We start from the raw sequence: 13,764 nt of genomic DNA on the forward strand, positions 1-13,764 counted from the left end.
GTTTCGTATGCGCAAGGGTATTAAATTCGTAAACAGTTCGTGCGCATTTTTTTTTATTAAGCGATAAGTAGACAAGATTAAAGTTATCTTCGAAAAGTAGCAGGCATAGTCGATTTTTGAATGGGGTTGAAGCCTTTTCCACTTTAAATTTTTAATATACGAGTAATTATCTTTCTCTTTAAATTATAGATTTATCCTTTCTCATTTTTCTCCAGAAATACAGAGAACGTTAGCATATTTTCAGAACGATTTGGATAACGCATTCCGAAAATCTAAGTGTTATGGAATGAAGCATTTCTGACAACAGTTCATAGTTGATATGAGAAACATCGTCTGTTACCTTGAAAATAATTTTTCTTCCAAAACGTAACTTGTAAATTAGCTGTAGATTAAAAAGCTATGTTTTTGACTCTCCTGAACAGAAATGTTGTTATCCTGAAATTGAATGACTGTGCCAAATACATGATATGAAAATTTCTAAAAGCATAATAAGCACCAGTGTTTATTAATCAAAAAGAGAAAAATTATCAGTCATTACTTTTATTTCGAAAACAAAATTAAAATTAATATTCGTAAAGGTAACAATCTTTCTGACTTTTTTTAATGTTTTTAATAATCTGTATTTAACAGAAAATTCTCCGACACAAAAATCAGCTGAAAAGTCTTTAAAGGCATTCTACAAGAAGTTAAATAAAATACTAAACAAAGATTTTCAGTTTGGTAAATCTAAAAAAGAAAATGTTCACCGAACTTTTCTGTGGCGTGTGGCTGAACTTAGAAAATGTTGTAGAGTTCAGTATGAACGATATTTAACATAAGAAAAATGGAAATACATTGTAACACTAACTGACATGATAAATGCGCCAGAGTGACAGACAAGTGAGAGAATTTACAATACAACAACATAGTGACTCTTGATAAAAAAATGGGTGTAACAAAAAAAAAAAAAACTGAATTAATTATTGAAAAAAAAAAAAAAAAAAAAAAAAAAAAACCCAGCGGAAAAAAGATACGCTGTAATCGAAGGAATGGCACAATTTACGACGTGCAGACGAAATGTCTACAAATCGACACACAAGGAAGTTAGAATAGACGGAGTAACATGGATTTTCTTATAAGGTCCATTCGGAGTAAGCACTGAAGTCACAAACATGAAGCCAAGAAAATGTCAACAAGATTATGGCCGCCATACAGCGTAAAGGGTAGGGTACGAACTGCGCCAAATTTGATCGAAAATCCTTGTCCCCCTCTTTTCTAATCCACGAACTGCGCGACGTTTCTTGTCCCCTATTTCTTTACCAAGAAGATTGGGTGCTACAAAAAGTCATTTATCGCCATTAATGGGACATTCTATTCAGACTGCAAGCCTTTTTTTCGTTTATCAATATTGTAAAAATTGTGCATGCAAAACAAATATTAATTTAAAGTCTGGCGTGTGCTAAGGTAAAAATAAATTTCTTTTACACTCATTTTAAAGTTTTATGATGCTTAAAGCAATGATGAGACAGATCTTTTTTATTCTCTGCAAGAATTAAAAACTTTCCAAGTTGTAGATTTTAGTCGCTGATAGATATATATATCAGTTTTGAATAGTAAACTTGATAGATTAATGACATACACAAAACTGATACATAATCAACCTATCAAATATCGGATTTGTAGCTCACCTTAAATAAGTTTCTTGTCTAGATAAATATTAACAAATCTTCTTAGATAGCAGAATGGTTTTAACTTTCAAATTTACCATTTTAGGTAAACAGTTCTAATTTAATTAAAAAAATTCTCTTTATTAAATCTAAAAATTGGACTTCTTAAGTCGTTCTAAATCCACACTAATATTATTGAAATATATTCCCGTATTAAATTTCCATTTTTAGTCATTGAAGTTATTTTAAGGTTATTTAACTTTGTTACAAATTCCATATTTTAATACTAGAAACGTTTAAATATTTATTCTGTTTTCCATCTGATGTACTTTGGCAGACATTTAATTTCTAATACACATTTAATAAATAAATTAATAATTATGAGCGTCTGCAGAAAAAAAATCGAACTCCCTTATATTCATATCCTGGGATTTTCAGTTCCCTTTTAATCCATTCCTTTTTCACATATTGTTGCACTGTACTCAAGTTTTCATGTATGTAGAATTTATATACTTTGTATTGTATTTATGCCAATTTATATTTAAATGATAATTTTTACAAATTCTTGCATCACAACTCTAGTTAACAAAAGATGTTTCTAACACCTTGGCAAAGCTTAATCTTCAGCATGTAGCTTGTTTTCTAACCTAGTTTCAGGTTGAATTATTCGTAAAATTAATTACTTGAAATTATTTGTTAACAAAGATGGTCGCTAAATCACGCTAATAATATTTCTAACTGTTGAAATTTATAATGCAACGAGTTCCTATGATTTATAATATAATTCATTTATAATTTTTTCATCAGTATTGAAATTAATAGCAGATACTGATAATGGTATACATTTAGATTACAATGATTTAGACTGCCGTTGCCTTCTTCACTCATGCTTTTATGCTACATTCCTAATATTTCATAATGGCATACAGCTAAGTTTAACTCATTCATTAAACATGTAAATCTCTAATTCAGCCCACTTTTGTTCTTATGTGTGCTGTATCTTCTACTTTCTTTAATATATTGTTCAGCCTAATTTCAAAAGGTATTATGATGAAGCGGAAAAGTCACTAAACATTGGTAGTTCGACCCGATTTTCTAGTCCCAGTGAAGTTTATATGAATATCAATAAATTAAGGATTATTTCTCTATCTAATTTTCTTAACATGTTTAATCCAGAATTTTATTTTCACACTGTAGCGCTTAACTTTATGAGTTTTCTATAATCATTCAACTTCTCTAGCCATGGCAACTTTGTATACCTTCTGACAAGTAGTTATATTTTTAACCACTGTATTTTAATTCCTGTTGACTATCAGTACATTATTCACTTGTTTCACAAGTGCAACTTTTATTTTATACGCAAATCTACGTAAAATAGCATTAAAACTTCAGTTACGCGGAGCTCCTGATCGATTGCTTGTTTTAAATTGAATGAAATTAAGCTTAATGTTATTGTTAATTAGCTTGTTATTAATTTAATTATACATTTCTAATTAATTATATGTTCTGATATTTCCCAGTATATTACTCAAACTTTTGCATCCCAGTTTTTAATTTTTGGTTAAAAAAATAAACTTTTATTTATTGAGAGGCCTGATTGATTATATTAAGTTGCAGTATTGTTTATCTAATTCCTTTCTTCTAGATAAATTTTAGAAAAAACTTCTTAACATAATAATTTAAATTTATTTACAATTTATACGTCAGTGTTCCAAATGCATAGTAATGTTGTTATAATAGATTTCATTCTAAGTTTTTTTTTTTTTAAATTTAACTAAATTTAATTTTTGAAAACATTTACATGATTACTTTAATTAACAAAAAATATTTTTAGCACACTTTGATATGGAATAATTTTTTGCACGCCAGTGAACTCTATTAAATTTTCCGGTCTAGTTCAGACATCTTGAATATTATTGATGTAATTTATTAAAAATATAATTTGTATGCTTTATAATTATTTAATTTATGATATTATCATAATAAATGAAAGATGTTTGTAATGCTTATAATGTCTGTTTACCAATACCTTTTATTTTCTTTGTTAGCTCTCGCATTTATTACTGTTATTCAAGTAATTAACCTGCTTGTTAGATACTCGTATTTTTTACTTGGTCTTGTGATATGTAATTCTATTTATTTATTTTTATTTTCCTCTTGGCTACAATTGGCTTCGAAAAGTTAAATTGTAACCCTGTAGGCAGAAAGGGGAAGAAATTTTGATTGGCGCAGTTGGACTATAGATAGACCGGGGGGGAATTTTCATTAGCACAGTTGGAGTACACCCGCGTAAAGATAAGATTTCGAAACATATTGTTAAATAAAATTACATTGATTTTGAGAGCAACTATCAGCGTCCACAGGTTGAGAAGGCATAATTTGCATAAAATAATATTGAAACTTTTAGTGGTCTTCCAGGTTTTATCATGTATACCTTTGTCTTATAGTTATCATTCACACATTTTCATGTACCTAGATTTTATTAAATTTGAAACAGTTATTCGTAGTCTTTGCGATTTTTCTATAAACTAAGTAGAAAATAAATTATATTAAGTATTAAAATTAGAACGGGAGACTTTATAAACGTTGAATGTTGTATAGGTAACATATAGACAGCACAAATTAGAATGTAAACTACCATCAACCAGAAGTTCGCCTATGGCAGCGGTCATGATTAGTTGTGACGCCATATCGTAACGTGTCATGGCTTCATTTTCATTGCATGGGACACACGGCTTGCTCTATTTATTCTAACTTTCTTGGTAAACACCTCCAGAAATACCAATAATTATCTTCCTATGTACCTTTACAGTCGATTCAGGCCGATGTAACTAAATACCAGGAATGAAAATGGTCTCAGTATAGAATGATGCTCGATTTATAGGACACTCCCCAAAGTCTGAATTCACACACCCGTCTAATATTGGTAGGGCTTATCAATTACCGTGGTCAAAGAATATTTGGCTTATCTTTATGCCCTCATGCGTTTCAAACTTTCTTCCACTCTTGCTTTTAGTATTCACGCTTTCTCATTGGTGGCAAGTTATTGCAGCTCTCTTATTCTTCAAAGTTCTGATTTATCCCAATAAGGGCAAAAAAATGTAAGAAGGTTGATCTACAAGTGTCTGGAAGCTACGATTAGGGCTACTATTCGTATACTGTTAGAGTTAGGAAAATAAATGATTCTTATTTCTAAGATTCTTTCAAACAGCATTTTAAGCTGCAGAGTACAAAAACTAGGTGTCTTCATATCTTTCTCGCCTTTTGCAGATTAAATTAAAACGTTAGAGCCTCTTATTTCCGTAGGTATGAGAGAGAGAGAGCGAGAGAGTGCATTGTTGTATATAATATATATCACGTTACTTTACTTCCTAATGTACTATATGATGCATTGTAGTGTACAGAATACTTTATTATTATGTTATTTCATGATGATAATATTATATTATATAATTCATTAAATAAACTTAACCATAATTATGTATGTTATACGACTATCTTGTTAGATATAATGTCCGCTATTATCCTAAGGAATATCCTAGTCTCGTCTAAGTAAGATAAATCTTGGGAACGCATAACCTGCGGATATGACGACACTACTGTACTAATCTGGTTCTAAAAAGACAGAGGTGGTTAAAACCGCTGAATTCTAGTGGTTCGACTCGGGTTAGAGCAAAGAACTGGCTGCGTGGTTGTTCACTCCAGAACATTCCAACACTTTACCATAAGATCAACAATATGGTAGAAAATGTTTCGGAAAAAGCCAAGATTAGCAGTAACTGTCACAAAATAAGTCTTTTCTGACGGTACATATCCCTCAAAACAATAACTGCATCAACTATTTTGCTAAGACAGTATAGATCCCCTGTAGGAGGCATTACTGGATTAGCAACATTGCGAGACAGTACCTGTATTACCATATGGTGAAATCCTCTTGTTCCGTATATTTATTCTTATTCTGAGAAAACGCAGAGCAAGATGAGCAAAATGCGGTCTTGCCTTTATTACGATGAAAAGTGGAGTAATGGAGACCTTAACAGGTATGGCACATTTACGAGCATTAAAACTTAAGCAATGCAACGGTGGTTGGTTAAAGTACCGGATATGCGCATTAGAGATGAATGGGATGCGTACTCAATGGCACTCTTCACCATCAATGCAAGTTCTGAGCAGAAATAGCGATGAAGAATGCAAGCTACCTTCAGTGTCTCCATCCTCGGATACAGCCATTATGATGCTGTAACCAAAAGCGGAATTCATCAGAAAGGTGGCAACAAGCAACTGATGCATGTGCCGCTTGTTTCCGTGCTGTAGTACACTGGTTTTCAAAAGCTAAGCAACAAATGGAAAACTGATGATAACTCAAAACGTATGCAAGCAAATTTGACGAAACTTGGTGATAGTATTTATTATATCATTTGTAATATACAAACACAAAAAAAATTACACAGAATATTTACATTTTGGGATATCAAGAGGAACATAAAATCTTTTAAATTCGGACACACAAATGAAATATGAAAAATATTTTCGATAGTGAATATGATTACCCGAATAACAGTACACATCTGAGAGCAATGTCTCGTGTTGTTAATGATGCTGTCAATGAGCTGCATGGTAGCAATTCCCATTGATCACGAAAAGCAGTTAATTAAGCCCATATAGGGTTTGAGGAGGAGCTTGGAACCTAGCAATACTGCCTCTCCAGAGCGTCCTATACATGCTCAATAGGATTAAAATAAGCACAGCGTGCTGGCCATTCCACTTGGACTACAGTTTCTTCTTCAAGAAATTGGCGCACGAGGCGAGCAGTGTTAGAGTGGACATTATCTGCTTGATGAATGAAGATATCGCCAATTACGGCAGCACACGGACGAACAATAGGGTTCAGTATGTCGTCTCTATAGTTTTGAGCATTGAGAGTTCCATGTAGGAGCACATGTAGGTCTGCGAGCCCATTTCAATATACTCCTCCCGTACAAAACCACTACCTCCTGCTCAAGTATCCTTTTCTCATATGTTAGACTGAAGGGTTTGCTTCTCTCCATATGTATCACAAAGTGATTCCCCCTGAGAATCACTCTGTGAAGCAAAGCGTTACTTATCAGTGAATAGAGCTGAACTGATTTACGTGTGCAATTTAAACGCGCTTTGCATTTTATACATAGAACTAACAATACAATTCTAGAATAAAAAACTGCTAAAAAGTTGGGAAATAATAAAAACAAAACTCAATTTTAATAATGGGAGGATAAACATTCTATTCTCCCCCAAAATGAGAATCGAACATTCCCTGCTCGCTTTCAACAAGCGCTCTCGGAAAATTTTAAAAGAGCTATCTCTCTTTTTTGACGAATTAGTGTTCGCTGCTAAAAAAAGTGAAAAGGTTCTTTGAATATTCGCGAATTAATAGCACAACTCTACTGGTCACAAATATAAACAAAAAACTGCGGACTTTAACACTATCGTAATATTCGTTCATGCTTCACTCTTTGAGAAAAGAAATTCGTAAATTTGCCAAAGTAGCATTTCAGACTCTATTTTTAAATGCTAATATGAGAAATTAGCTCAGCATTTCTCCTTCATGTGTTATCCATCTACCATTATTGAAATCACATTTAAGAAACTTTCAAGAAATCCATCTTCTCAACTTTATGTTTTCAAACTAGGACTCTTCAGTTCCATCCGTTTGCTTGCCATTCGTCCTAAACGTGAACCTTTATTTTAAAAATGCTTCAAACAGCATGGTTTTTAAGTTTTTTTTTAAACTTCTAAAAAAAAGAAACTCTTCATTCATGGACCATTTATAAAATTCCTTGTGAGCGCTGTCATGCTTAAATAGGACAAACCCGAAGATCATTAAAATTTAGATTGAAAGTATACACTCGTATATGAAATAAGAAAAGCCAAAAGATTTTCGATTGATTCCAATTTTGGAAAAGAAACTATAATTTTTGTTTCTTGACAGGCAAAATTATTCCTAGCACTAATTCACCTTTCAATTTAGATTTTCTAGCAGTTTCCGAAAAGTTTTACACAATAATCTGATTAATGACATAGCTTTCACTACATTTCTATCAGGAACCTGATGAAACTTGTCCTGAGTTCCAGCTGTTCGACATCATATTGTAACTTGTACGTAAAACATTACGATTTCTGTTTTTATTATTGTAATAACGCTTTGCTGGAATAGTTCAGACGAAACTGCAGTCAGCGAGATTTTTCATCTTTTATTTGTGCTAAATTTTACATTGAACTACCTTTTATTTCGTCGTTTTAAGTCCATGTGCCAGCTAAGCAAGCAGAAGTCGGTTGCAACGGTACGAAGAGAGAAAAGTAAGTATGAAAGATCAAAAGTTCCTCCTGAGATAAGACATTCGGAAATCTAAAGCCGCTTCTAAATGGGAAATTTTCTATGTAACAATACTCCCGATTTATTGACCTAAAGGACAATGAGATTCAAGATGAATAATAAATCTTGATGTTAAAAATACCTTCATTAGCGGCCGCTGTTTCCTAGATCACTTGACGCCTATTCACCCCTATTATTGCAGCCAGTTGCGAAATTTTCTTTTTAATTCATACAACTGGTCAGCTTCATTTTCATAACATTTTCTGAAATTGCCATTGATTTTTAAGGCATTTGAAAACTTTCGACTTATGCTAATGTCATAAAGTTTCTTCCATACATCATAAGTTTGCATTATATGGAAATTAATGCTCACATTCTATTCCAAAAATGCTGTTTTTCATCGCCAATCATAAAAGATATTGCTCATAATAAGAACCCCCTGATGTAATTGAAGTAATTGGAAATAAATGCACCTCAGTATGGGAGTGAAGAGATTTTGCCCTACTTTGTCGAATATGGTATTATTTTTCTGTGAATATGTGTGTGTCGAATACAGTATAAGCCGATTAATCCGGTTATATCATGTAATTGTAACATGTCACAAATGGTCTCCTGCATATATGCAAACTCCCATGCATGCAGTTTTCGAAGCATTAGATCATACAATGCATATGGCAGACGATTATTTCAATGGTCTAGTTAATAGACTTCAATTAAGAATCGGTTATATCATAATTGAAGTATCCAGAGAAATATCAGGTGCTTTATATTTCTTTTAAAGTTTAGCAACCCCACAGGTCGAGTAACCATTTTTTAACATTTTGGAAAATTATACTCAAAATTACGCACTAAACTCCCAAAATATCTTCCAAGCCATCGAGAAAAATCTTAACACTCACAGCCTTTCTTTAAGCTGTAAAAAATTTCACTTTTTATTTAAAAAAAAAAAAAAAAAAACGTTTCCGATAAGAAACCTACATTTTATTTCAAATTAAATTAATGTGTAATGCAAAAAAATGAAATTAAACAATGCAATGTTGTTACATAAAGTGATTTACATAAGGAAATTGTGTTATAGGCAATCAGTTCTGAGGAATTTGGATTGCCGATGACAGTTCTGCAAGGAAACTTTGAATAATGAATAAAAAAGACCGTCTCTTTATGAAAAGATGGTTAAATGCATGTACAATACATAGACATAAAAGTACATACACATAAATGTAATTATATGTCAGATTTTAATATAGTTAACAATAGGTCATTACATAATGAAGATAAAATACTTGAAGATTTGAGGTCTATTTACAATAACTGATTTGAATTAATTTGTTTTCAAAGTGTTGAGTTCCGTCCTCTTTTCTATCATTAGTGGAAGTTCTTTCACACTTAAAAGACCTTGACCTGGAATATATTGCAGAGGTTCCTGGGGAAAAGCAAAATTTTATACTGAGAATAACTTCAAATATTTTCAAACTTTAGTAAAAATACACTAATCTGAAATGCAAATCATTACGTTAAATTATTTCCACCATTACTTATTGTTTTGTAAATAGCATAATTTTTAAAAATAAGCTACAAATGCTTAATTTTAACACGAATGTGAAATATCCATGAGATTTGAATTTGTAAAATCTGACATATTTTCAAAACGCTGAATTGCCTATTTCTGCAAAAAAATAATTTAAACACGAATAAAGGAAATATATATGATATAAAGTTAGATAGGGAAATGTTGGCTTTATAACGTTTTAGAAGTATATAGAAAAATTAATAAGTATCTCGTTACCTGTGACTGAAATGCCAGCTTCACAACGATCTTCCAAAATCAAAATAAAAAATCTCATTTATGTATATTTCAGCATTCATAGGTAGAAATTCTTAGGTAAATGCAGTCATTCAAAATGATTTTCGCTCATACCATGACTTAATCACCTTTGCACAGATGATTTTCACTGATATAGTATTTAGGGATATTTTGCTTGTGATTTCTCTCCTCAGATCAAAATGCGTCTGGAATCATGCTTCAAACAAATAAGATACTCATTAGTAAAGAGAACTCGGCTCCACTCTGTGGTACTCTCTTGTAAAGCGCCTACTCGTAAAAGTATTAATTGGTTGATTTTTCAGGGATAGATTCGTGGTGAATACGTCATTTTTAATTTAAAAACATGCGATCAATATCACCCTAATCTTTGATTCCGCTATCCCTGTCTTTTTTTTTTTTTTTTTTTTTTTTTTTTTGTATGGAAGAAAACGGTTCTTTCCATTCTGCACTTCGACTTTTTGTTTCTGGATCTTATACAGTAGACATCAGGTCACATTTCCCGCTATGACACATCTTCAGAAAATGTTGTCCTGTCTCGCAGTAATCAGCAAATCAAAAGATTTTCTGTCTTCTTTTTGCTGTTCTGTCAAAATCCGAGGCATAAATCGAGCACAGACATTTCTCATTTTGAGATTTTCCATTTAAATTAACCTACAGCTGTCTTTTTACTTATTCTAAGTATGCCTGAAAGTTGCAGAGTTGTTACACGTCTATCAGCTTTTACCAAAGAACCAATTTTCTCCAATTTTTCCTCATTCATTGAAGGGCGCCTTATTTTTCGTTCATCTTCAATATTTTCGAGCCTGCATATAAAGCTGTTATACCACTCATACACTTGTGTTCTTGATAAGGATTGCATCATCATACACTGTTCGATTCATCTCATAACATTACATTAGACGATTTACCTAATTTGTAACAAAATTTAATGCTACAACATTGCTTTATCTCGAAGCAAATTGTTTGGTACAATGCCTTCTCATTAACACGTTGAGCCCGGCGCCGGTCCCTGGGGAAACGGCAGTAAACTTTTGTGTGGCCAGCGTCGGTCCCTGTGATCTTTCCTTGTGGCCGGCGTCGGTCCCGGTGAATTTTCGTTTGACCGGTGAAATTTTCGTTTGGCCAGCGTTGGTACCTGGGGATCGGCACGGGCATTTTCGTTTGGCTGGCGTCGGTCCACGGGACCGACAGTATCAGCATTCGCGACCACGAGCTTTGTCACGCACAGGCAGGGCTTATATGTTGGTAGCCGACAAAGCTCACCAATAGATAAGCTCTACTCAGTGCATGAAGTCGCGGATCACCCTGCAACATTGTACCGCTTGATCGCCCGGTGCCCGCTGAACGGAAAGGCCAGCAAATTCGACGCCAGGCTCAACGTGTTAAACGCAAATGGTTCCGGCGTTTTGATATGCAGACGACAAAATAACCAGTTTAAATTGGCTTTAGCAAGATTTGAGATGTCACGCTTTGTAAGTATACAGTTATTCCTTCTGCTTTTTTATTTTATCATTTAGTATTTTAATTTGTCTCGTAAATTTATGGGCGTCCCTTGTGTGTATAATGTATATTAAAAACAGAGACAAAGAAAATAAAAAATTCGGTCTGTGTTAGAGCCTGGTGAGCTTTAGCTGATATAGGCTTGGTCAGCGTATTTCCATAACGTACACAGATAGTTTTGGCATTTAGAAAGGAATGAATAGGAAAAAATTTACCTTTTTTATATATTATGTATAAAATTCACGAAAATTTGGTTAGTAAATACCTTCAAAACAGTTTCCCAAAAGTGTATTACTTTATATGTTTATATTAGAAATTGTGTATAATTTTTTGAATATTTCTTTAAAGAATTTATGAACATTTTAAGCCAAAAATATAAACCTTTTTGGCCAAATGGTTCCAAATTGCAACGACTGCGAGAAGCAGCCCTAGCAAAAGCTTTAGCAATGTACAATAAATATTTAGATCACCCCTTTTCTTTCATAACAGTAATCGCAATTTTAATCCTATAATCAATTTGTTCAGATATGATACTCTTAGCGGATGTTAAAGGCGTACGTTATCGACATTACCATAAAATTTTATGCCCCAAGAAGATTGTAAAAAATTGGATCTTAACAAAAAGTAGGCGTGAATGTAAATATTAGGCATACATGCAAATGATTAGAAATACAGCGTGAATACGCAGTGCGTAATGCCACGACACGGCGATGAGCGTCATTCGTCTTGAAGCATAAAAAAATATGCAGAGGCATTTTATCTGTATTTAATCTGTTGCAGACAGACACGTTTACATTAGAAATGTCGTTACACCGCTGTCGAAGACAGTATGATCAACTGTCAGACTTCCAGAGGGAATGTTTCATCGGAATGGTGGAAGCCAGGTGGTAAAGCTCGAAGAGTATCTCACTACTTAGGCCGTTCTGACATTGTTGTGAGAAGATGGACGAGAAGAGGTCTCAAGGAACAGACATACAGACTCAGGAAGCCCTTGGCAGACGAATAGCCGAAAGGACTGTCACATCATTCGAAACGCACACGCAGGGTAAACCGCATCATCCTCCAGCCGGACATACGTAGTATTTTCAGTACGAACTCTGTGTCTATCAGCGTCATCGCAAGGCGAGTGGCTCAAAAACATTTGGTATCGCTGGGCCCATACGTCTGCTGCTGCTGACACCCATCCACCATTGCTTCCGTTTGGAGGGTTGTAGTGCTCGACGAGACTGGACCAGAACGGAACGGATTCAGATTACCTTCAGCGAAGTATTCAGATTCAATTTGGGCAGTGATGACGCCGTGTACGTCTGCGGAAGCCCCATGGTGAATGCCTCAATCATGCCTTTGCTTTAGTCTGATGGTATGGGCTGCTATCACATACGACATCCGACCGTCTCTAATACTGATTCACCGCACCATGGCAACACAGGGTACATTCCAGGATCCTTCAGCCACGTGCCCTTCATGGCAGGGATCCCAGGGGTCATTTTTCAACAAAACAATGTTCGGCTACACAACAAGTTTATCATACCACATTACCCCTCTCCCGGGCCTGTCCGATTTGCAAATCTGTCACCAATTGAACATATTTGAGATTACTTGAGACAGTCTAAGAGTTTGTTCGATATAAAGGCGCGCTTACAACAGCTATGGAACGAGTCGACGCACGTCACCATAGGGGACCTTGTATACCTCAATGCCCATCTGTATGGCATCGTGTTTTCACGCTAGAGGTAATCCAATAGCGTACTAGAATCTCCCTTCATTCGTTGTTTTATCTGTAAAATTCCCGTTTTGCTTAGATTTTATAATCACTTATATACATCGACATTTCACTCAAATACATACTATTTCGTTCGATTTTGATAATTCTTTCTTGTTCGCAGATATCTACAGTAATGAGTGTATAATTACATTTTTAAAACTGCTTTGCATGAATCAAATTTTCATTCAAATTATATATATTTCATTTACCTTTAAAGTTTCCGCTTTTTTAAACTTGTAATTTCGAAGCATGTTGGCCATGCACAGCTTTATTTCCATTAATGCAAAACGCATGCCCAAACAGTTTCGAGGTCCGGCTCCGAATGGTAAATATGCGTACTGCGGATGGCTTGGTTTTTCTGAACCTTTAATCCTGAAAATAAAATGTTAAAATACAGGTGATGCCACACAAAGGGAGTCATAATAATATTTCATTTACAGTCAAATCCCGCTAGAGCAAATTTAGATTATAACGAACCCAGAACACCACGAATGAAAATGTTTGGTTCCTTCTTAAACTCCTATACTTAATATTACTTGATTCGGTATAGCAGACTCCAAACATACGAAAATCCGATATAACAAAATTTATGGACGTTTTCGACTGAAACTTTTTCCTGTTATTTTCATACTCCCTTTCCAAATTTCTGTAAGATTTAATTGAAAATTAATGATTT

At 33.9% G+C, this 13,764-nt stretch overlaps 1 protein-coding gene across 1 annotated transcript in view; it reads right to left on the bottom strand.

Annotated features, from left to right (window-relative positions):
• Window positions 1–9,217: 9,217 nt before the first annotated feature.
• The window catches only part of LOC146996137 (cytochrome P450 3A21-like), a 57,611-nt gene continuing 53,064 nt past the window's right edge, over window positions 9,218–13,764 (bottom strand). The window contains exons 13-14 of the mRNA XM_085820004.1: window positions 13,298–13,460; window positions 9,218–9,421 (exon numbers count right to left, since the gene is read on the bottom strand). Coding sequence (XP_085676130.1) covers window positions 9,320–9,421; window positions 13,298–13,460 — 265 coding nt within the window. The 3' untranslated portion in view covers window positions 9,218–9,319. The remainder of the gene's footprint in view (window positions 9,422–13,297; window positions 13,461–13,764) is intronic.

The sequence above is a fragment of the Stegodyphus dumicola genome, chromosome 7 (genome assembly GCF_044657685.1).
Source record: "Stegodyphus dumicola isolate Sdum_Otavi_A_Nest chromosome 7, ASM4465768v1".
NCBI lineage: Eukaryota > Metazoa > Arthropoda > Arachnida > Araneae > Eresidae > Stegodyphus > Stegodyphus dumicola.